The sequence below is a fragment of the Dama dama genome, chromosome 11 (assembly GCF_033118175.1).
Source record: "Dama dama isolate Ldn47 chromosome 11, ASM3311817v1, whole genome shotgun sequence".
In the NCBI taxonomy this organism is placed as follows: domain Eukaryota; kingdom Metazoa; phylum Chordata; class Mammalia; order Artiodactyla; family Cervidae; genus Dama; species Dama dama.
In genome coordinates this window covers 5120187-5142703 of record NC_083691.1, presented here as the reverse complement: position 1 = coordinate 5142703, position 22517 = coordinate 5120187, and the positions used below count along the sequence as shown (strand labels likewise).

At 47.3% G+C, this 22517-nt stretch overlaps 1 protein-coding gene across 6 annotated transcripts in view; it reads right to left on the bottom strand.

The window, feature by feature from the left end:
• The window catches only part of LOC133064366 (rap guanine nucleotide exchange factor 1), a 136710-nt gene that overhangs the window by 93763 nt on the left and 20430 nt on the right, over window positions 1-22517 (bottom strand). The window contains exon 1 of one of the 6 annotated variants that reach the window (XM_061154348.1): window positions 18710-18915. The exons of 3 other annotated variants lie outside the window; for them this stretch is intronic. In XM_061154348.1, coding sequence (XP_061010331.1) covers window positions 18710-18773 — 64 coding nt within the window. In that variant the 5' untranslated portion in view covers window positions 18774-18915. Of the gene's footprint in view, window positions 1-15626; window positions 15652-18709; window positions 18916-22517 lie in introns of those variants that run through there. 2 more of the 6 variants (XM_061154352.1, XM_061154350.1) reach the window with 2 other exon arrangements.

Sequence of the window (22517 nt, the reverse complement as noted above, 5' to 3'; positions counted from 1 at the left end):
AATTCACCAGTGTGCCTGCTTCCTCTGAGCCACTCCTCATAAAATGGGAGCACACGGCTGCCCACCTCCAGTTCATTAGGACTCTTTAGCTCAAATGCCCACCAGTGATTAGACTGTCGCTGAGTCCTGGTTCAAATTCCTGAGCCAGAACCAACTGGCCCAGCTCATCCTTCCAAGGCGGGTCACAAGACAGGTCAACGGCCAGCTGCTTGTGGGAGAGCCATTAAGGGCAGAAGGTCCTCTGGGCAAAGCTGAAAAAGAGCAAAGCCAGCTGGAGCTATCTGGTGGGGGAGCGTGAGCTCCCCGCAGACCACGAGTGGAGTGCTGTATTATAGCAGAGTGCCATCACGAATGTCAGAGCGCCTGGAAGGCGTCAGATCCGAGCAGACGTTTGGCTCCCAGTACTGACCTCACCGAGAGCTGCCGTGGATTGAGTGGTCCCCTCAGTGTCTGGTCCACCCAGAAGAGCTTCATCATCCTCTCAGGTAACTTAGGCATCTTAGCCATAAACAGAGTTTGTTAACATGGATAATTGGTAAAAACACTAAATAGTAAAAGGAATGGGTCATTTATTTTTCTGGAATTGAGCTGCAGGAGTTGCTTGTATATTTTTGAGATTAATCCTTTGTCTGTTGCTTCATTTGCTATTATTTTCTCCCAATCTGAGGGCTGTCTTTTCACCTTACTTATAGTTTCCTTTGTAGTGCAAAAGCTTTTAAGTTTCATTAGGTCCCAGTTGTTTAGTTTTGCTTTTATTTCCAATATTCTGGGAGGTGGGTCATAGAGGATCTTGCTGTGATTTATGTCGGAGAGTGTTTTGCCTATGTTCTCCTCTAGGAGTTTATTATAGTTTCTGGTCTTACATTTAGATCTTTAATCCATTTTGAGTTTATTTTTGTGTATGGTGTTAGAAAGTGTTCTAGTTTCATTCTTTTACAAGTGGTTGACCAGTTTTCCCAGCACCACTTGTTAAAGAGGTTGTCTTTTTTCCATTGTATATCCTTGCCTCCTTTGTCGAAGATAAGGTGTCCATAGGTTCGTGGATTTATCTCTGGGCTTTCTATTCTGTTCCATTGATCTATATTTCTGTCTTTGTGCCAGTACCATACTGTCTTGATGACTGTGGCTTTGTAGTAGAGTCTGAAGTCAGGCAGGTTGATTCCTCCAGTTCCATTCTTCTTTCTCAAGATTACTTTGGCTATTCGAGGTTTTTTGTATTTCCATACAAATTGTGGCTAACAAACACATGAAAAGATGCTCAACATCACTCATATTCAGAGAAATGCAAATCAAAACCACAATGAGGTACCATTACACGCCAGTCAGGATGGCTGCTATCCAAAAGTCTACAAGCAATAAATGCTGGAGAGGGTGTGGAAAAAAGGGAACCCTCTTACACTGTTGGTGGGAATGCAAACTAGTACAGCCGCTATGGAGAACAGTGTGGAGATTTCTTAAAAAACTGGAAATAGAACTGCCATATGACCCAGCAATCCCACTTCTGGGCATACACACTGAGGAAACCAGATCTGAAAGAGACACGTGCACCCCAATGTTCATCGCAGCACTGTTTATAATAGCCAGGACATGGAAGCAACCTAGATGCCCATCAGCAGATGAGTGGATAAGGAAGCTGTGGTACATATACACCATGGAATATTACTCAGCCGTTAAAAAGAATTCATTTGAACCAGTCCTAATGAGATGGATGAAACTGGAGCCCCTTATACAGAGTGAAGTAAGCCAGAAAGATAAAGAACATTACAGCATACTAACACATATATATGGAGTTTAGAAAGATGGTAACGACAACCCTATATGCAAAACAGAAAAAGAGACACAGAAATACAGAACAGACTTTTGAACTCTGTGGGAGAAGGTGAGGGTGGGATGTTTCGAAAGAACAGCATGTATACTATCTATGGTGAAACAGATCACCGGCCCAGGTGGGATGCATGAGACAAGTGCTCGGGCCTGGTGCACTGGGAAGACCCAGAGGAATCGGGTGGAGAGGGAGGTGGGAGGGGGGATTGGGATGGGGAATACGTGTAAATCTATGGCTGATTCATATCAATGTATGAGAAAACCCACTGAAATGTTGTGAAGTAATTAGCCTCCAACTAATAAAAAAAAAAAAAAAAGAAGGCAATTAGAAAAAAAAAAATAAATAAAAGGAATGGATTAAACTCTGCAGGCAAGCAGGCTTTTTTTTTTTTTTAAACCTCTCACTGTTCCCCCTTTCACTGCTGAGATTTTATAATCATCAGAAGACAGAATGATCTGAGCGAGCCGGGTGGCTCTGGTTCACGGTCTCGGGTGTGGCCAGGGCTGCATCACCTGGGCTTTGACCAGGGCCATCTCCAAGCTCACCCCCATGCTGGGAGCTGGAGGGAGCCTCAGCTCCTCACCCGGGAGCCTCTCCTCACGAAAGGGCAGCTCGTCTCTCCCAGAGCAGCAGATCCGAGAGAGAGAGGCACGGGGCAGAACCCACTGACCTTCAGGAGTGACAACCATGGCTTTGTGCTTGTGCCATAGTCTACTGGTCACGTGATCAACCTTGATACCAGATGGGATGGACTGCACCTGGGCTTGTGAGTGCCAAGAGACAGGGTCCCTGGGGCTGCCTCGGAGGCTGCTAACCACAGGTGACTCGTGCAGACCAAGGCCTGTTTTAAAAAGGCCCAGAGTTGAGATGATTTTTTACGTTATTGTTGTTGTTCAGTCACTAAGTCCTGTCCAATCTTTGTGACCCCGTGGACTGCAGCACGCCAGGCTTTCCTATCCTTCACTATCTCCCAGAGTTTTGTGCTTTTTTTAAAAACACTATAAAGGACTGTAAAAAAAAAAAAAAGAATATGTGACAGAGACCATACACAACCTGCAAAGCCCAAATTACTTATTATATGGCTCTTTATAGAAAACATTTGATGACTCCCCTAATATAGACTGCTTATTATAGATGACTGAAGGGGTTTTCAAGGGTAATTTTGACTACAGGCAATGTTTCCCTTATGACCTGACTACAGAAACTAGCCCCCAGGTAAGCAACTTCACTGAAGTATGTACTCAGCAAACTGCAGCTCTGAATATGGTGATGCCAACCACTGGGAAATGAACAGGTCATCATAACCTGAGCAGAGAGAAAATAGCATGCCGTGCCCCTAAATAGGAAGTAGAGAAATACCAACTCAGTGAATGAACAAGAAAGAAATACTACAAGGACACATCTTGGAAGTACAGAATGACCATAAAGTATGAAAAATCTTCACTCAATGATTTATAACATAAGACAAAGGGGAATTTTACAGAGTCATTATCATAGCTAAATCCATCCTTTGTTCACGCCTCCTTGTGCTCTATGAGATAGGGGTTATTAGCTGTCTTCATTTTTACAGATGAGCAAATTGAGGCTGACAGAAATTACGTAATTTCCCCAAGGTTTCATGAGAAGTAGCAGGATGATTTCCTCTTACAGCAAAGCACGTGAGAGTATACAGCATCTCTGCATCAGGAATCCGGGCTGACAGGTGGGCCCTCCCCGCTGCCCCAGGCCTACTCCAGGGAGGCTCTCCCTCTCGCTCCGCTGGAGGAACCCCAGCCCAGGGACTTCACAGCAGAGCGAAGCTCCTGGACTCCCTGTAAGCAAGGTTACTGAGACCTGTAGTGCTTGGTTTAACCTAATTACTCACTGAGGTGCTCCCTTTATCCAAAGAGAGCTTTAAAAAAGTATCTTCCCCGTGGTCTTTGCTTTCCAACCAAGTATCTTCTGAGACTGTGGAATAGCACCCAGACCGACTCCAGCTGCCTCCCCAATGAGCTAAGTGGAGGGCAGCTGCTGGAGCCCCGGGGCCCACAGAGTCCGGGCACTGGCGTGATGGCAGGGCCGAGAGAAGGTTTCTGCTCTTGCCGCAGACAGAGGGCTGTCAGATACACAGGACCCAGGACGCCCTGGCAACCACTGCGCCGGGAGCTGAGCCCTAGGCCAAGGGCTTCCTCCGTGAACGCAAGCAGACCTCATGCTCCCTGAGAGGTCTCTGAGATGCCTTAGCTTGTCCACTCAGGTCTCAGGTTCAGGCACCTCAGGGGAAATGACTTGTTGGAGGCTACCCAACCAGCAGCAGAGCCGAAGTTCCCTGAAGCTAAGGCTAATTTTTCTACCTTCTGGAAAGCGTGAAGTCCAGCTGGGTGAGGAGACAAATGCTGACCACAACAGGTTCTGGAGGGAGGCAGACTTGAGCAGAGGCAGCTGACCTTGGACCAGAAGCAGGGTGTCTGTGTCACGGACAGAGGGGAGAGGCAGGGATAAAGGTACACACAGGAAGTCAGAAGGCCTGGAGGCATAGCGGGTGTGAAGCGGGTCTTGAGGACAGTGGTAACTATGTGGACAACTGCTGCAAGGAACAGGACAGTCAGCTGAGCAATGACACGCACCCAGTCTGTCAAAGGGCAGTGAGGGTCCGGCTGAGAGTGGAGACACACGTTTTGTGTCAATCAAGGTCCTAATTACATACACCACTGTGACCTCAACAGGATTCTAATAAACACAGCTGGCCAATCCCCACAGCAAACATGCAAACCACAACAATATAATTGCCTCCCTCACTCCATCTTAATTATGAGATAATCATCATCTTCAAAAATGTTATTCCCGTGCCCAACAAAGAGAGGAAGCAGCACTCCAGTCTGCTTGTGCACCCACACTCTCAGGACAGTGGGGCAAAGAGAAGATCGAAGAAAGCGAGGTTCAGGCCCCAACTCCGCCCCCGACCAGCTGCGTGATCCTGAGCAAGTCACCAGACCCTCACTGACGCCGTGTTCCCATCTGTGAAATGAAGATAAAACACTATGCCCATCACATAAAACTCTCGGGAGGCGCAAATGCAATAGACTTGGCTCCCAGACCTATTTGCAAAGATGGCCACTGTAATCCCTCTTGACTTCAGGGGCCTTCCATCCAGAGGTGGGTCTCTCTCTTACCTTGAATCTGGGCTGTCTTGAGATGTGCTTTTACCAACAAGATGAAGCGGAGGCAACACCATGCCAGTTCTGACCCTGGGCCTCAGGAGGCCATGTGCACCTTGCTCTCCAGGAAGCCTACAGCTGCCAGGTGAGTGACCTTGGGCCCAGGCGGGGGCAGAGGTGAGCCTCCCGGCAGCTGACCACAGACACAAGAGGGACCCCAGCTGAGATCAGGACTCCAGCCTAAACCGCCCCTTTCAGAAGTGTGAACTAAATTAAGGCACTGCTGGGTCACTAAACACTGGGGTTATTTGTTAGCACTGAGTGAGTGCTAGAGTGGTACTCAAAACACACAGCTGCTATAGCCTCTCTCTCTCTGCCAGGAATTCCCCCAGTCTTCCATTTTTCCTTCTCTACTGGATTATCCTCAAAGATGGTGGAGTAGATGGACATGTACTCATCTTCTCCTGCGAGAACCCCAAAATTACAACTTGCTGCTGAACAACCATCGACAGGAGAATGTTGGATCCCACCAAAAAAAGATACCCCACGTCCGAGGGCAAAGGAGAAGCCCCAGCAAGACGGTAGGAGGGGGGAAATCATGTTTAGAATCAAACCCATACCTGCCAGAGGCGCTTGGAGGGCTCAAACAAAACCTTGTGCCCACCAGGACCCTGAGACCCCACAGAGACTAAGCCAGACTTCTGTTTGAGTCTCCCATGGAGGTCGGGATCAGCAGTGGCCTGCCACTTGGGGTGCAGGCTCTGAGTGCAGCTACCTGGGTTAAACAGCCTGTGGCTTAAGTCCTCTTGGAGGAGGTCGCAATTAACCCCATCATGGAGCCACTGAGCAGATGACCCACAAACTGCAGAACGATTTTACCAAAGAAATTCTCACACTGCTAAGAAATTTCTAGGACCCACAACAGATTTCCCAACCTGGATCTGGCAAAGGGACCGAGAATCCCCAGAGAATTTGACTTTGGAGGCCAGTGGGATTTGATTACAGAACTTACACAGGCCTGGGGAAACAGACTCTTAGAGGGCACAAACAGAACCGTGTGCACACCAGGACCCAGGAGAAAGGAGCAGTGACCCCACGAGAGACTGACCCAGACTTGCCCATGAGTGTCCAGGAGTCTCTGGTGGAGGCGTGTGTTGGCGGTGGCCCGCTGCAGGGTCAGGGGCACTGAGTGTGGCAGTGCATGCACGGGGCCTTTGGAAGGAGGTCATCGTTACCTTCATTAGCTCCACCACAGTTTGGTCTCAGATCAAACAACAGGGAGGGAACACAGCCCTGCCCATCAACAGAAAATTGGACTAGAGATTTATTGAGCATGGCCCCACCCATCAGAACAAGACCCAGTCTCCCCCACAGTCAGTCTCTCCCATCAGGAAGCTTCCGTAAGCCTCTTATCCTTCTCCAACAGAGGGCAGACAGACCGAAAACCACAATCACAGAAAACCAAGCAAACTTATCACATGCACAGCCTTGTCTAACTCAGTGAAACTATGAGCCATGCCATGTAGGGCCACCCAAGACGGACGAGTCATGGTGGGGAGTTCTGACAAAATGTGGTCCACTGGAGAAGGGAATGGCAAACCACTTCAGTATTCTTGCCTTGAGAACCCCATGAACAGGATGAAAAGGCAAAAGGATAGGACACTGAAAGATGAACTCCCCAGGTCGGTAGGTGCCCATTATGCTACTGGAGAAAAATTGAGAAATAACTCCAGAAAGAATGAAGGGATGGAGCCAAAGTGAAAACAACGCCCAGTTGTGGATGCAACTGGTGACAGAAGTAAAGTCTGATGCTGTAAACAGCAATACTGTTTACAGCAATACGTAGGAACCAAGAATGTTAGGTCCATGGATCAAGGAAAATTAGAAGTGGTCAAACAGGAGATGGCAAGAGTGACCATTGACATTTTAGAAATCAGTGAACTAAAATGGACTGGAATGGGTTAATTTAATTCAGATGACCATTATATCCACTACCGTCGGCAAGAATCCCTTAGAAGAAATGGAGTAGCCATCATAGTCAACAAAAGAGTCCAAAATGCAATCTGGACTTGGGTGCAATCTCAAAAATGACAGAATGAGCTCTGTTCATTTCCAAGGCAAACCATTCAATATCATAGTAATCCAAGTCTATGCCCCGACCAGTAATGCTGAAGAAGCTGAAACTGAATGGCTCTATGAAGACCTACAAGACCTTCTAGAGCTAACACCCCCCACCCCTCAAAAAAAATGTCCTTTTCATCATAGGGGACTGGAATGCAAAAGGAGGAAATTAAGAAATACTTGTATTAACAAGAAAAGTTGGCTTTGGAGTACAGAATGAAGCAGGGCAAAGGCTAATATAGTTTTGCCAAGAGAATGCAGTGGTCATAGCAAACATCCTCTTCCAACAACATAAGAGAAGACTCTACACATGGACATCACCAGATGGTCAACACCGATATCAGACTGATTATATTCTTTGCAGCCAAAGATGATGAAGCTCTATACAGTCAGCAAAAACAAGACTAGGAGCTGACTGCGGCTGATCATGACCTCATTATAGTCAAATTCAGACTTAAATTGAAGAAAGTAGGGAAAACCACTAGACCATTCAGGTATGACCTAAATCAAATCCCTTACAATTATATAGTAGAAGTGACAAATAGATTCAAGGGACGAGATCTGATAGACAGAGTACCTGAGGAACTATGGACGGAGGTTGGTGACACTGTATAGGAGGCAGTGATCAAGATCATCCCCAAGAAAAAGAAATGCAAAAAGGCAAAATGGTTGTCTGAGGAGGCCGTACAAATAGCTGAGAAGAAAAGAGAAGCTAAAGGCAAAGGAGAAAAGGAAAGATATAATACCCATCTGAATGCAGAGTTCCAAAGAATAACAAGGAGAGATATGAAAGCCTTCCTCAGTGATCAATGCAAAGAAATAGAGGAAAACAATAGAATGGGAAAGACTAGAGATCTCTTTAAAAAAAATAGAGATACCAAGGGAACATTTCATGCAAAGATGGGCACAATAAAGGACAGAAATGGTATGGGCCTAATGGAAGCAGAAGATACTAAGAAGAGGTGGCAACAATACATAGAAGAACTATACAAAAATGATCTTCATGACCCAGATAATCACTCACCTAGAGCCCGACATCCTGGACTGCAAAGTCAAGTGGACCTTAGGGAGCATCACTATGAACAAACCTGGTGGAGGTGATGGAATTCCAGTTGAGCTATTTCAAGTCCTAAAAGATGATGCTGTGAAAGTGCTGCACTCAACATGTCAGCAAATTTGGAAAACTCAGCAGTGGCCACAGGACTGGAAAAGGTCAGTTTTCATTCCAATCCCAAAGAAAAGCAATGCCGAAGAATGTTCAAACTACTGCACAGTTGCACTCATCTCACATGCTAGCTAAGTAATGCTCAAAATTCTCCAAGCCAGGCTTCAACACTATGTGAACCGTGAACTTCCAGATATTCAAGTTGGATTTAGAAAACGCAGAGGAACCAGAGATCAAATTGCCAACATCTGTTGGATCGTAGAAAAAGCAATAGAATACATAGGAAAACAACAGAAAAACATCTACTTCTGCTTTATTGATTACTCCAAAGCCTTTGACTGTGTGGATCACAACAAACTGTGGAAAATTCTTAAAGAGATGGGAATACCAGACCACCTGACCTGACCTCTTGAGAAATCTGTATGCAGGTCAGGAAGCAACAGTTAGAAACAGACATGGAACAACAGACTGGCTCCTAATTGGGAAAGGAGTACGTCAAGGCTGTATATTATCACCCTGCTCATTTAACTTATATGAAGAGTACATCATGCGAAATGTTGGGCTGGATGAAGCACAAGTTGGAATCAAGATTGCTGGGAGAAATATCAATAACCTCATATACATAGATGACACCACCCTTATGGCAGAAAGTGAAGAGGAACTAGAGCCTCTTGATGAACGTGAAAGAGGAGAATGAAAAAGCTGGCTTAAAACTCAACATTCAAAAAACTAAGATCATGGCATCCAGTCCCATCCCTTCATGGCAAATAGATGTGGAAACAGTGAAAGACTTTATTATCTTGGGCTCCAAAGTCACTGCAGATGGTGACTGCAGCCATGAAATTAAAAGATGCTTACTCCTTGGAAGAAAAGCTATGACCAACCTAGACAGCATATTAAAAAGCAGGGACATCACTTTGCCAACAAAGGTCTGTCTAGTCAAAGCTATGGTTTTTCCAGTTGTCATGTATGGATGTGAGAGTTGGACTATAGAGAAAGCTGAGCACTGAAGAGTTGATGCTTTTAAATTGTGGTGTTGGAGAAGACTCTTGAGAGTCCCTTGGACTGCAAGGAGGTCAAACCAGTCAATCCTAAAGGAAATCAGTCCTGAATATTCGTTGGAAGAACTGATGCTGAAGCTGAAACTCCAATACTTTGGCCACCTGATGTGAAGAACTGACTCATTGGAAAAGACCCTGATGTTGGAAAAGATTGAAGGTGGGAGGAGAAGGGGATGACAGGGGATGAGGTGGTTGAATGGCATCACCGACTTGAGTCTGAGCATGGACCGAGTCTGAGCAAGCTCTGGGAGTTGGTGATGGACAGGGAAGCCCAGCATGCTGCAGTCCAAGGGGTCGCAGAGTCGGACACGACTGAGCATCTGAACGGAACTGGATTATTCACATCTGCATTCAATCACGCCTTTATTTCTCGCTTTAAAAAAATCTCTCCCTTGGGACTTCCCTGGTGGTCCAGAAGATAAGAACCTGCTTTCCAATTCAGGGGACACAGGATCAATCCCTGGTCTAGGAAGATTCCATATGACGCAGAGCAACTAGGCCTGGGCACCACAACTATTGAGCCCATGCTCCTCAACAAGAGAAGCCTCCACAATGAGAAGCCCGTGCGTCGCAGCTATAGAGTAGCTCCCACTCCCTAACTAGAGAAAGCCCTTTCACAGCAACAAAGACCCAGTGCAACCAAAAATAAAATAATGAAAAAAAAAAAAAAGCTCTCCCTTGACCCCGCTACCCTCAACAACTACCAACCTGTCTTTGCTCTGTCTTGCAGCCAAAGCCCTCAGGGAGCTGCTCATGCCCACTGTGTCTGCGTCCTCTCTGGCCCTTCTCTCTCACACCCCCTTTCACCTCCAGCACCGCCCTGAAACTGGCCCTGGGCTCCAGTGAGCGCCATGGCCCTGAGTCCCGTGCTCAAGTCTCGGTCCTTACGTGACTTGCCCCAGTCAGCACTGTCTGTCAACCCTCGTCCTCTGCCCCGACACTGTCTGCACCCGGTTCCCAGGACAACACAGTCTCCGAGCCTCCTCCTGCCTCACCGCAGGGCCTTGCTCATCACCCCAAACTCCTGATTCTGGGGTGCCCCAGGGCTCAGTCCCCGGTTTCTTCTCTAACTCACTTCCTCGGTAATCTCTCTCATCCAGTCTCAAAAGTCAAAGACCCAAAAAGGCCCAGATTTGTTTTCTGAAATCCAGACTCCAACGCTCAACCTGCCTAGTGACCACCTCTTTTAGGTCTCTAAGAGGCACGCCAAACTCAACCTGTGCCAAACGCAACTCCCGACCCCGTCCCCAACGCCCGGGTCCCCCTCTGCTCCTCGGCCCGCCTCCATTTATGAGACAAAATGCTCAGACCAAACACCTCTTCTTCTCGCACACCCGACACGTCACCCCTGAGCAAGTCCCGCTGGCTCTCCCTTCAAACCCCATCACCCACAAGGCTCTGCTTTTCCCTGACTTCAGTCTCGCTGGTCCCTCCCAAGTCTGCTCCAGCCACGCGGGCCTCACGTCATCCTGTCGGCCCAGGCCCTCTGCACCAGCCCCCCGTCCTCCAGAGCGCACGCCCACCCGGCTCCCGCCCGACTGCTCACAGCTGAGCCCTGCCCCCTCTCCAGCCTCTGCAACACTACCAGCCCCTCTCCCAGTCCGACATCCCCTCCCTGCCTTCTTTCTGTGATGCCTGGCATCTAACAGATTATATACATTTTACTATTCATATTAAACTATACTTCAGAAGCCAATGATGTCTTAATTTTTCATTAGATGTCTCTTGTGCCTAGAACAGTGCCTGACACAGGAGCCATTCAATGAATGTTTGTTGAGTGGATGGAAGTCTGTCAATCAATGAATGAGTATAGAAACTGTGGGATGTTTTTACTATAGTGCCCCATTTAATGGTAAAGGAAAGCCGTTTAAGGCCTCCATGTTCAAAGTACCAAGTTCTTCAAACCTTCCACACTCTCTCTTGTTGTATTTTTATAGATTAAGACCTGACTGGTGTGATAGGCTAGAAAACAGAAGGTTCAGCTTAAGTAATCTCAATTTTTAAAATGAGGCTGTTGGAGGGTGATATTTAAGTCCTTTTTCTGGCTTGAAATGTGAATAGTTCTGGTGACTGACAAGTGACCTGCTTCTGAGTTCCCCAGTGATAATGATAGCAGAGAGCACCAAGCCAAAAGGACCCCGCAGGGGTCAGGGGTCAGCATGCTCCTGCGGCAGCCCGAAGCCTGTCAGCCTCTCTGCCGCATGTTCCTTGTATACAGCCTGCAAGGGAAGAAGGGTTTTCCCATCTGCCATAAAATGGTTTCACCTTAGCTGGTCACGTAAGTACCTACAGAACAGTCTTGATTTTGCCACTTGCCCTGCAAAGCCTCCAATACTCACTACCTGGCTCTTTAAATTTACCCACTCCTGACAAAGACAAGCTATCCTGGGGCAGATTCCTCAGCTGCAGACCACAATGTCCCCAGACACAGGGACCTAGGTATTTCAGCAAGATGTGACTTCCAAAACTAAGTGCCCTAACGTAACTGCCAAAAGGTAATTAGAGATAAAGTGGCCAGTGGCCACTGCTATTATCTTAAAAACTGGTAACACCCTCCATGTGGCTGGAAAAGAAACAGCCAAACACGGAAATGTATTTTACGCATGTTCCCAGGGTAAAGCATATCCTAAAACCAATGGCTCGGGGTAGATATTGTTCTAAATTTGGAAATATCTGATGACAAAGCGAAGTTTCCTTCCCTTTTCTTATCCACACCCAAAACAACACCCCATGTTTCTCATGAGAAAAATTCCATCACACTTATGGCTTCCATTTCCTACATTTGATCTTTCACTTAACAACAACAACAAAAGATTAATGGAAGGCCATAATGTATCCAGATCTCTTAGTACCAAATCTGGCATACAAGAAGCTACCAGCATTACTGTAATATTATACCCAATATGTTATTACTGTATTATCATTACATCTATTATTGTATCACGTTATATACTTTGTATATGGTAGATACAATATATAACATATTATATACACAATGTATTGAACATATATTCTGTAACATGTAAATACATTTTATGAATACAAAATATATAATCATAAATATACAATATGCTGTATCATTATATATCTTTAGTACATACATTATATCACTGTTATATTACTATCCTAACACTAAGCCACAAAGTAGTTGCAAGACTTCAGACAAGTCACTTCACTTTTTCTCCCTCTTTTTTTGGCTGTACCTTGCACCATGGGAACTCTCAGTTCCCCAACCAGAGACCGAACCTGTGCCCCTGCCGTGGGAGCACCGCATCTTAACCACTGGACGGCCAGGTGAGTCCCACTTCACTTCTTTACAAGCCTCGATTTCTTCACTGGCAAAATTAGGGAATCATTTTCGAGTTTTACCACTCTTTTCTAGCCCAAGACTAATTCCAAAAGCATGCTAAATAACCTTTGCTTTGAAAACTTCTCCTGCCCGGAAGCCTGCGCATGGTCACACCCAATCACGACTTGGAACCCCACAATGAACGGGTGTGGACATCATCTTTGTCCATCACAGTAATATCCTGATATTCTGAGCTTTTGACCCAAACCACCCTTGCAGGAAGGTTTGAAGCAAGTAGTCTAACAGCATATCTATTTTAATAACAATTGGGCTGGTGCCCAATCACGTAGGAGCATTTGGGGAATAATGGTAACGAATCGTCCCCCAACAGGAACGGGAAAGAGGAAGAGTTGGTCCTTTGTCACCCTGCCGAACAGCAAGTGTCACACTAATGATGCTAGCGTATCACTTCTGGGCTCACTCTGTCCCTTTCATGTGAGGAAATCAAAAGTGTTTAATAATCACTGCTCCCTGGGAGGCAAAAGACAAAAAGTTGTGATGGTAAATGGGAATCCCTGAAATTTTATGCCTTTGCTCTGTGAAACTCAACACTTAAATGAGACTGAGCCAAGTCCAATGCAAAAGTCCACGGGAAAACAGAAATTTGAAACAAAAATAGATTCTTTTTTTTTAGCCCTGATAACGGCTTTTGAACTTCCCATCCCCTTCTTTGAGCCCCTTGCCTGCATCATGGTAGCACTAGTAAAACCAGTTTAAGTTTTACAAGGAAAACAATTTCAAAATGACAATACTCAATGCAGATGTGCTTGTGGCTATCTGATAAATTTATGCATCGCTCATGAAAATATTAACAGATACATGTCTTTTGGAAAAACAACATGGCAATAGCCCATGGCAGGTTCCTGTACTGGGAACTTTACCTTGAGAATTCATGCTAAGGAGCTCATCCAGCAAATCACAAACATATAAATATAGCTGCTTATTATTACCTTACCTCTTAGAGCAAAAAGAGGAAACAATTTCAATATCCAGCAGCTGGTGCACGATCTAATAAGTTATGGAGGAGCAACGTGATAGAATGTCACAGTCCTTATGGTAGCTCTGAAGACCACATATGAAAAACACGCACGTGAGTGCAGCAGCTCTGGAAAAGATGACTAGCAAACAGCTCGTCCTTCGGTTCACCTACCAGCTTTCAGGCCCTTTAGATCCAGACATGCAAGATGCATTTTCCTCTTGGCATTTTGTCAATTTTTTTCCAATTTCTTCTTTAATAACATAAAATATTTTCACCTAAGATAAAACGTAATTTCCCTGTACTTAACTTAAAATTAACAATAATAAACTCTTACTGGATGTATACTACGTGTCTGGTACTGTTCTAATTATTTTACATGCATAAACCCCTTGGTCCTCACCCCATGAGGTAGGTACTATCTACAAATGAGAAAACTGAGGCCCAAGAGTTAAGGAACTTGCCGACCATCAGTCAGCTAGAAGTGGGAGACCAAGGCATCAACCCTGGCACCTGGGCTCTAGTGTACAGGCTCTTAACCACTTTGCAACTAGGAAAAAGACATTTCAATATTATTCAGGATGGGAAAATGGATTCTCCTGGTTAGTAACATATTCCAGTTAACTAGGAACAGCTCAACTATGCCCAGTCCTGCAGTAAATACTTTCAGAGAAATTTAGCACGATACTGCAGCACCCGTGCCTTCTGCAGGCACTGAACACCAGGGGAGCTCGCAGACGCGGACAGCAGGGATCGGCGCGGGTGGTCACTGATTCACAGCTCACCAGGCACCTCTGAGATCATCTGGCATGTGATCGCTTCAACCGAGGGAAGGAAGTGGGTAGTTAGCCAAGCTCCCACTGCTAGCTGGCCTGTGTAAAACCAGGGTTTGCTCTATTACGCAACGTGTGATAACAAGAATGACTACGATTCATCAAGTGCCTGAGTATGCTAAGGGCTATGACCCCTTTACATGAATTATCTCATTTAATTGTGCACAACAGTCCTTCGAGGCATGCGTTATTATTAATGTCATACAGAAATTAGGAAACAGGTTGGGATATGTAAAGTCGTGTGGCTGGCCTCTCTCAGCGGGAAGGCCCTGAGTGGGGTGCCGGGAGCGCATCACCCAGCCCTGCACGTTCTGGAGCACGTTCCGGAGCATGGCAGCCCCCCAAAGCGGTGGAGTGAGGGCAGACAACGGGTGGGGGTGGTGGTGGGGTGGGGAAGGAGGCCGGCTCCAGCTGTGGCCAGAAAAGCCATCAATGGTAATGATGTGGCACAAAACTAGCCAGCTTGGGACAAGCTTGTACAGGCAAGTCTAAACACCGCTGCTGAGTGGAATCCAGACAATTATAAATCTGCCCCTGTGGCAGAGGAACCAGAGAGCTTGCTGAATTTATGCAAATCCGTGACTCCCCACCCCCACCCCAGCCAGGCACCTCCTTCTCGGGGCTGCAAAGCCCACAGGCACCCCGGCCTGGGAAGGACAGTTTTTATAGTCAGCACTTCCACTGAGGGTATTCGTTTCACCTTCTCACACCCAGCTGTGTACAAACATGCAAATCATTAATATTTCCACTTGCCACGGCAGTGTGGCCTCGCACATGGGGGGCTTTCTGAGGGAGATAATTCAGTGTGCTACTACAGCCACAATGTTTAATTCCCAAGGAAACGTCTGCTCATGCTGTATTCCCCAAAGCCAGAATAACCACTGTCAGCCACCCTTCAGGTTATTCCTAGGGGGGAAAAAAAGGACCAGAAGAAACAAGGAAGTCTTCTGAGAGCAGGGGATAGCAGGCATATTTCAGAGAAGTTCAGTGCAGCTCTAGGCCAGAGGTTTCCCCGGGTGTCTGGGTCAAGAATCAACAACCAAACGCTGACTAAATGATTTAAATACCTTTAGTGAAGCGATTTTTTGCAGTGTGAACAATTGTTGATAAATTTAGTCTTCATGAATTCAGAACTGCTGTGGGATACAGGAGGTTGTACCTGTTTTCATCCCCCGATGACTCTACTTTGGGCAGAGAACTGCAAAGCGGAAGGCCAGCACCGGTAGCATCCACCACGCACCAGGAACCAGGCAGCGCCCTTCATACCCCAGGTACACCTGTGGCAGAACCGGAAGCCAGGCAGCACTCAGCTCGGTCACCGAGAGCCATACGCTGGGTGAGTGTGGAGGGCAGAGCCATGACCCCGACAGACAGCCCTCAGGTTTTTAATCAGGTCATGCAGTAACCAGAATTCACTTGTTCAAGGTCAGACAGCCAGACAGGGCAGAGCTCTGGGTAATTGGACCACGTAGGATCATAGAAGCTACTGCCTTATCCCATCTCCCATCCTATATTTTTGGGCAGGGACCTGCTAGAACTCACCATGATAATACAAATGATTTCAATTTATCAACGACGCCAAGCATTTGTTAGTGTAAAAACCAAAAAACGGCTGTATTGTCTCTTTCTTAAGTCTTGGGTTTTGTGAGCTGTAAGAAAAACTAGGATTGTAAGAGTCAGAGAGTATAACGATGGTCCCTTCAAAGGGTCTACGTCTCACACTGTTTAAAATCATGAGAGAGACATTCCTGCGTGTAAAATGCTCTTTTAGGGTGACAGCAAGAGGAGACAGTGAGATTCACGTTTTTCAAACTAGTATTCTGTCACCTCAGTTTTTTAACCTCCCAGATCTACAACATGGGAGCAGAAACATAAATGATCTAAAAGGGAGATAATGATTTCCTTTAAATGTCCCTTCAGAATTTATTCTGGATCTGACCTTCCTAATCACGACTGTCCGGCTCAGGTTAAAGTCTGCCATGGCAGGTCAACAGACAGGCTGGACAGCAGTCAGAGGCAGCCGGGGCTGTTGCAGCCGCCCGCAGCAACCACACGCGAGGACAAGACCCAGTTTCACTTGCCCCTAAAGCAAGGCACTGATTCCACGCTGCCTGCCCTCCAGCCTGGAGCCATCAAGTCATTCCCTGTGATTTCATGTTCGTGCTGAGCCTGGACTTCAGATCAGGGTCAGGGTGGTGACGGGGATTCACGATATCATTCCTGAACACTGTTCTGAAATTCCTGTTTCAAAACATCAACGGCCTTTACTCACAAACTGTGAAGAACAGATAAACTCCACACCCCTGTTATCATGGGTCCTTGGCAGAGCATCCATAGATGTTGGATCGGAGAACAAACTGTAGGTACGGGGTCTCCCATGTGCAAACCAAATCCCTGCACTGGCAGAGACGTGCCCCTGGTCTACAGGATCTGTGAAGACCCAGAAATCAGTGGCAGTTAATTGTTCTTTTTACCCCCAATTCACTGTGGATTCTGAAATCCCTGCCACCAGCCCCTCTCATTTACATTTCTGAACACAACTGAACAACACAACACAACAGCTTTCACTTTTGTCTGTAAGCCCAGATGCTTCCAGTGGAAATATCAAGAAGCTTTCATTCATATGCTTTCCTAAGGAAAACCAGAGACAACTTGAAAGTAAGTAAAATGTTAAATTCCTGTTATAACACCGGTGATTTGCGCTATTGGATCATGTGGCTTTTCTTCTCGGTAGCTGGAGACACCAACCCACACGGCAGTGACAGACAGTATTGCATCCCAGCCCACATGTGAATAACCATGTCTGCCAAGAGTCATTCTTTTGAAGGACAAAGTATTATGACATAAAAAGCAACTGCCTTTTTTAAAAAATGTTTCTCTCCCCCAAGTGAGTAAAGTACATTAAAGAAAATATAACAAATCTAATATATTCATTACCTGGATTCTAACAGTTGTTAAAATGATCCTGTTTTTCTTAGCTATATGCAAGTGTTCACTCACTCACCTGAACCATTTTAGAGTAAAATTACAGCCAGTATAACCCTTTCCTCCTAAATACTTCAGCATGACAACACCAAAGTGGACCTTCTACATGACTCATTACCACCATCACACAATGGTTTTAGCAACAGTTCCCAAATACCATCTACCACCCAGTTCATATTCAAATTTCCTGGTCTGTCCCTCAAATGTCTTTTACTGTTTTTTTATTCAAAGCAGGATTTGATAAAGGACCAGAAAGGAGTGCCTTTTCCAAACTAACTTGTTGACTGATGGAAACTTAGAGGGGGAATGGTAAGTTAGCATCCCACTGACTTTTTTCAAGGAGAAAAAAAAAAAATTTGTCCATAACCTGGCCACAAAAGACAACTATTACTGACAGTTCCATGCGTTTTCTCCCAGTTTATTTTTTCTGCTCATAAACACACACCTGTGCACACACCTGTGATCAAACTGTCTTGCTACAGGTCAGGTGCTACCTCCCTCCTTTTTTGGCAAATGGAGGTAAGAGAGTCCATACCTGATGGAGCCCTGTGGGCACTACCTTTGGTATTTTGGTGCCTGCTGGGTCTGCAAACTGCTGGTCTGCTAGGTTAATAACAGTGAAAAAGGGCAGCAAGTGCCCTGGGACCCTGCTCAAGGGTCCTCCAGTTCCAGGCACACCACAGCACACTGCTGTGTGGTCCCTCTGGCTTCTTCCTTCTCAGAGTTAACATTAATACAAGCCTGAGTGACACGGAGGTAATGTTAATAGGTGCTTCTATCCTCTATCATGGACATTGAGGATAGACAAATACAAGGTTGTCCTTTTTTTTTTTTTTTTTAATAGGAGGTACTTTGAACTCTTTGGAAGAGAGGTGCTATATAGTTAAAAGCTATTATTAACATTCTCTAAACCAAACTGTCACTAAAAATGCAAACTCCTGGATATCAAAATTTTTCTTTGGGACATTTTTTAAAGCTGAAAAATTTCAACCAGCGACATGTGCTGCACTAAATAAAAATATCTCAACGTGAACTAAGTTCTCAGCCAAGTCAGGCCATCACAGAGCTGCAAATCATTTCACTCCTTAGCAGAACTGTCTGTCCATTTTCTTTAAACTACTCTGAGCTGGAAGCAGGGTCTGATCTGAAGGTGCCCCCCCCCCCCCCCCAAGCAGGCTCAGGTCCGGTTTATACCGAAGTACCCTCACAGAAGGCGGCCAGACCCTCCTTCCAGGACAGAGCACAGGGTCGTCTTACCTTGCTTCCAGGGACACAGGTGGCTTCGTCTCAGGGGCTTCTGTTTTTCAATAGCATTGCCCATTCTAAATAAAGCCAGAGGATCACAGAGCCCTCCCAAGCCCAAGTGTCTTTGCTGAAGAGCAAACGTGGACCAAGTCACCAGCTGGACGGGGATTCATCTCTCAGACATCCCCATCACCCAGCGGCGAGCCCGTGCAAGAAAAACTTGAACTCTGCTCTGAAAGGTCTTTGCCTCCTGCCTCTCAAACTCTCTTCACTTCCAGGGAGGAAATCAGAATACAAGGCTTGTTACCGCCCTGGCGGTGGGTCTCTAGACCCGTCTATTCTAGGAGCTCCTCCTCGGCCTTCCTGACACTCCAATACTCATCGGCACAGCAGCAGCCTTGGAGACTGAACTTCATTTCCAAACTCCATCAACGCTGCTTTTCCTTGGGGGAGGAGTGGGAAATCACATGATCAAGAAGCTGAAAGCTAAAAATAGACCAGTTTGGGGGTGTGCCACAAGAAACACTGTCACAGAGACCCCAGGGTCACACCTTCTTTTTAAGGTTTTAGCCCTTAGACCAGTGTGCATCAGAGGACAAGTTCCATTGGTGAAAACAAACTGACTTCATTATGACTGTGTTTCCAAGGGGAAAAGTAAGCAAACATCAAAATGCAAGCTGCACTTCAATTTCCAAAGAAGAGCTCAGAGGACAAACAGGAGTTTGCAACCTCAAGCTCCAGTCGTCCACTCTACGTTGGAATTAACCTTTCTGGAGAAAATGCTGCACCACCTAAATTCTGAACAACAGATTTCCTGGAAGAAAGGGTATGAAATCATACACTTTTTTGTGGGGGAAAAAATTAAAGAAAAAAAAAATGTCAAGGTACACAGAAAGATTTCACTGAGATCCTAGAGCCTGAGGGTAGAAAAGCTCTTCAGGAATCTCTGGAGCACAGGCAGTGGGGAGACTGACTGAGGCCCCACGCCCGGGGCCAGATTCTGCCCTGCCCACCCAGCACAGCAGAGTCGGTTTCCTCATCCGTTAGCTGCGCAGAATGCCGCAGTCCCACCTCCTCGGCTGTGATGAGGACCAAATCAGACAGGCACTTAGGAGTCCCCTCGGGAAATCATTACCACCATCAGGTCACACAGTTTGACTGTGAAACCACAGTAGGTCAGAAGGCAGATATCTGGCTTCAGCCAATTTGGCCAAAGGCACGCAATCAAAGGGATTGGAGGGTAGGATTGGGGAGCCAGAGTAAAATTTAAAGACAGAAAAAGGCCCACGGAGCCAAAGAGACGGCGTTGAAGTGGCACTCGGTGCGCTAGGGCTTCCACACTCAGCGTGCTGCACCACTGCCGGGGCCATGACCAGGGCTCCACGCCGGCCACGGCCCCTTCCGAGGGAGCGAGAGAGAATCCCGCCGGTGTACGCAGGACCAAAGAAGCCAAATCCAGATCGCTACAGGAGCCTGAGGTTCCGACTCCCATCTACCAAGACAGAAGTCATTTTCACATGATCGTGGCCCAAGAGTCCAGACTTCTCAAAGCCAACAGCACGTGTCCGTCCCACCCTCGCAGGGACCGGGCGGAAGGAGAGTGGGCGCTTCAGGGCCGGCACTGCCGCCCGCCAACCTCACACTGTGCACGGAGCGCTCCTTCCAATCAAACCGCAACCACGAACCAGGAGAGTGCAGACCCGAGCCCAGCTGCCCGGAGGGGCCGCGACACCCGGGCGCGGCTCAGACACCCACAGCACACCCATCAGGGACCGCCCCACCCTTCTGACACATTCTGAAGGGCCCTCAGTTTCCTTCCCCAAACCGTAATAATTGTCCTTAGGCCAGTGTTCAGTGCCAGATATGTCCAACCTCATTTCTTCCACAAGACATTTAGTTCAATTTAGCTATAGAAGCACAATAGATCAAAGAAGTTCTACTTCCGAACCCGCATCCTAATGTCTCTTTTCACCTAAAGAAAGTTTTAACGTATCAGATGCTCTGCACACAGTGCTGCCCAGCACCAGCGAGTACCCGGACACGGGAGATGCCTGATGACCGATGAACAGACGGGCAGACAGGAGGGCTAAACAAATGCAGACTTCTCCCCAGCCCCAACAAATACATCCTACACTGGGTTAGTCAGAGCTTCTAATCCACAAACAAACTCTCCTTCCGGCAAGAGCCAGGGTGCGGGCCCACCAGAGTACTGTTCCATCCGCCTTCGCCACGCCTCAGCTCAGGCCAAGTCCCCGATGGGGAGTGTCACTCGCATCTTTTTCATCCCCGTTAGTCTGGAGAGCCCCTGATGTCAGGACCTGACTGGGTCTGGTTCAGTTCCCCACGAGCCGGTGTGCGCCCAGGACAGCAGGTCACCGCTGGAAGCTGGGCTTGAGGCCGACTCTGCCACGTCTGAGCTAGGGGCTGGCACGTTCAAACCGTGAGGAAAAGACCCCCAGCTCCAGACAGCTGGGTTACTGCCGAACCTTCCAAAGCACCTGCAGATGTCCCTGAGAGCAGCTCTGAAGGGAGGACCCTGTGGGTCAGCTGCGTCTCAGGTGACCGCGGCCTCCCAAAAGGATTCCCTGTGAACTGCAAGGGGGCTGGGGACAGGGAAAGATGAATCCGACAGCCTTTTTTCTTAGAAAGCACCTCCAGGACTTGTCCCAGGAAGGGCAGGCGACCACCTAACCCACACCTCAGGGGGCCAGGGGGCTCTCAGGTGGGAGCGGTCAGAAGGGAGGCGCCGCCCAAACGGTGAGTGCGCGGCCAGCATCCCGCCTCCCTGTCCTGCACAGACGCCCCGAGGACACCGTGGAGGCAAGGCTGCTGTCAGAGGCCCCCGGGGCATGCGCTGCCAGGTGACTCCCTGAAGCGTGACTACCGCAAGCCCCAGGTCGCGACAAAACCCTCTCCTCCTGAGAGCTTGCGGGGGGGTGGGGGTGGGGGGGCGGCAGAGCTGGGGTCAAGGCACCACCCTCAGTGACACAGCCAGATCCAGGCCCCAGAATCTCCACTTTTGGCCGGCAACCTGCCACCTCTCCGTCCTGACCACAGCGGCGAGGCAGGGAAGGAGCAGGAAACGCTGGCTTTGGAGGAGAGCTGGCCCAATCTGGATCTCAAGCTGGGCACCTCCCAGCTGGGTGACTTTGAGACAGGAGCTTGACCTCCCTGGACCTCATTTTTTTCATATGGAAAATATGTACTAGCAGATTGCCTACTTCATAGGGCAGTCTAAAGCTTCAACATAATATTTTAAAGGTGCCTGGCACACTTAAATAGTTACTGGGTTTAATATTCTTTTATTATCTACGAATATCCAACTTTAGAGACAATACATTAAAGAAAAATTATTTGCCATCATGAGGGATATTTTCCTTCTGTATCAGTAAGATTCGCTGGAACATTCTGGTAAACAACCTACTCCCTTAGCGCAAATAAAGTTTCACTTACAAACATTTGTATCATCAGAAGAATGCAGGCAACATAAGCTGGGGAGGTAGCATTGCCTCTGTTGACGTCTGAAGTGTTTTACAGAGTCGTCTCCTCAATGCAGGGATTCCCGGGTGACTCAGTGGTAAAGAACCCGTCTGCCAAGCAAGAAGCATGGCTTTGATCCCTGGGTTGAGAAGATCCCCTGGAGAAGGGAATGGCAACCAGCTCCAGTATTCTTGTCTGGGAAACCCCATGGACAGAGAAGCCTGGCTACAGCCCACGGGGTGGCAAAAAGAACTGGACGTGACTTAGGGACCAAACAACAATAACAACATCCTCGAGGCAAGGTGCAACTGGATTCAGAAGAAACCTGTGTCAGGGAGTC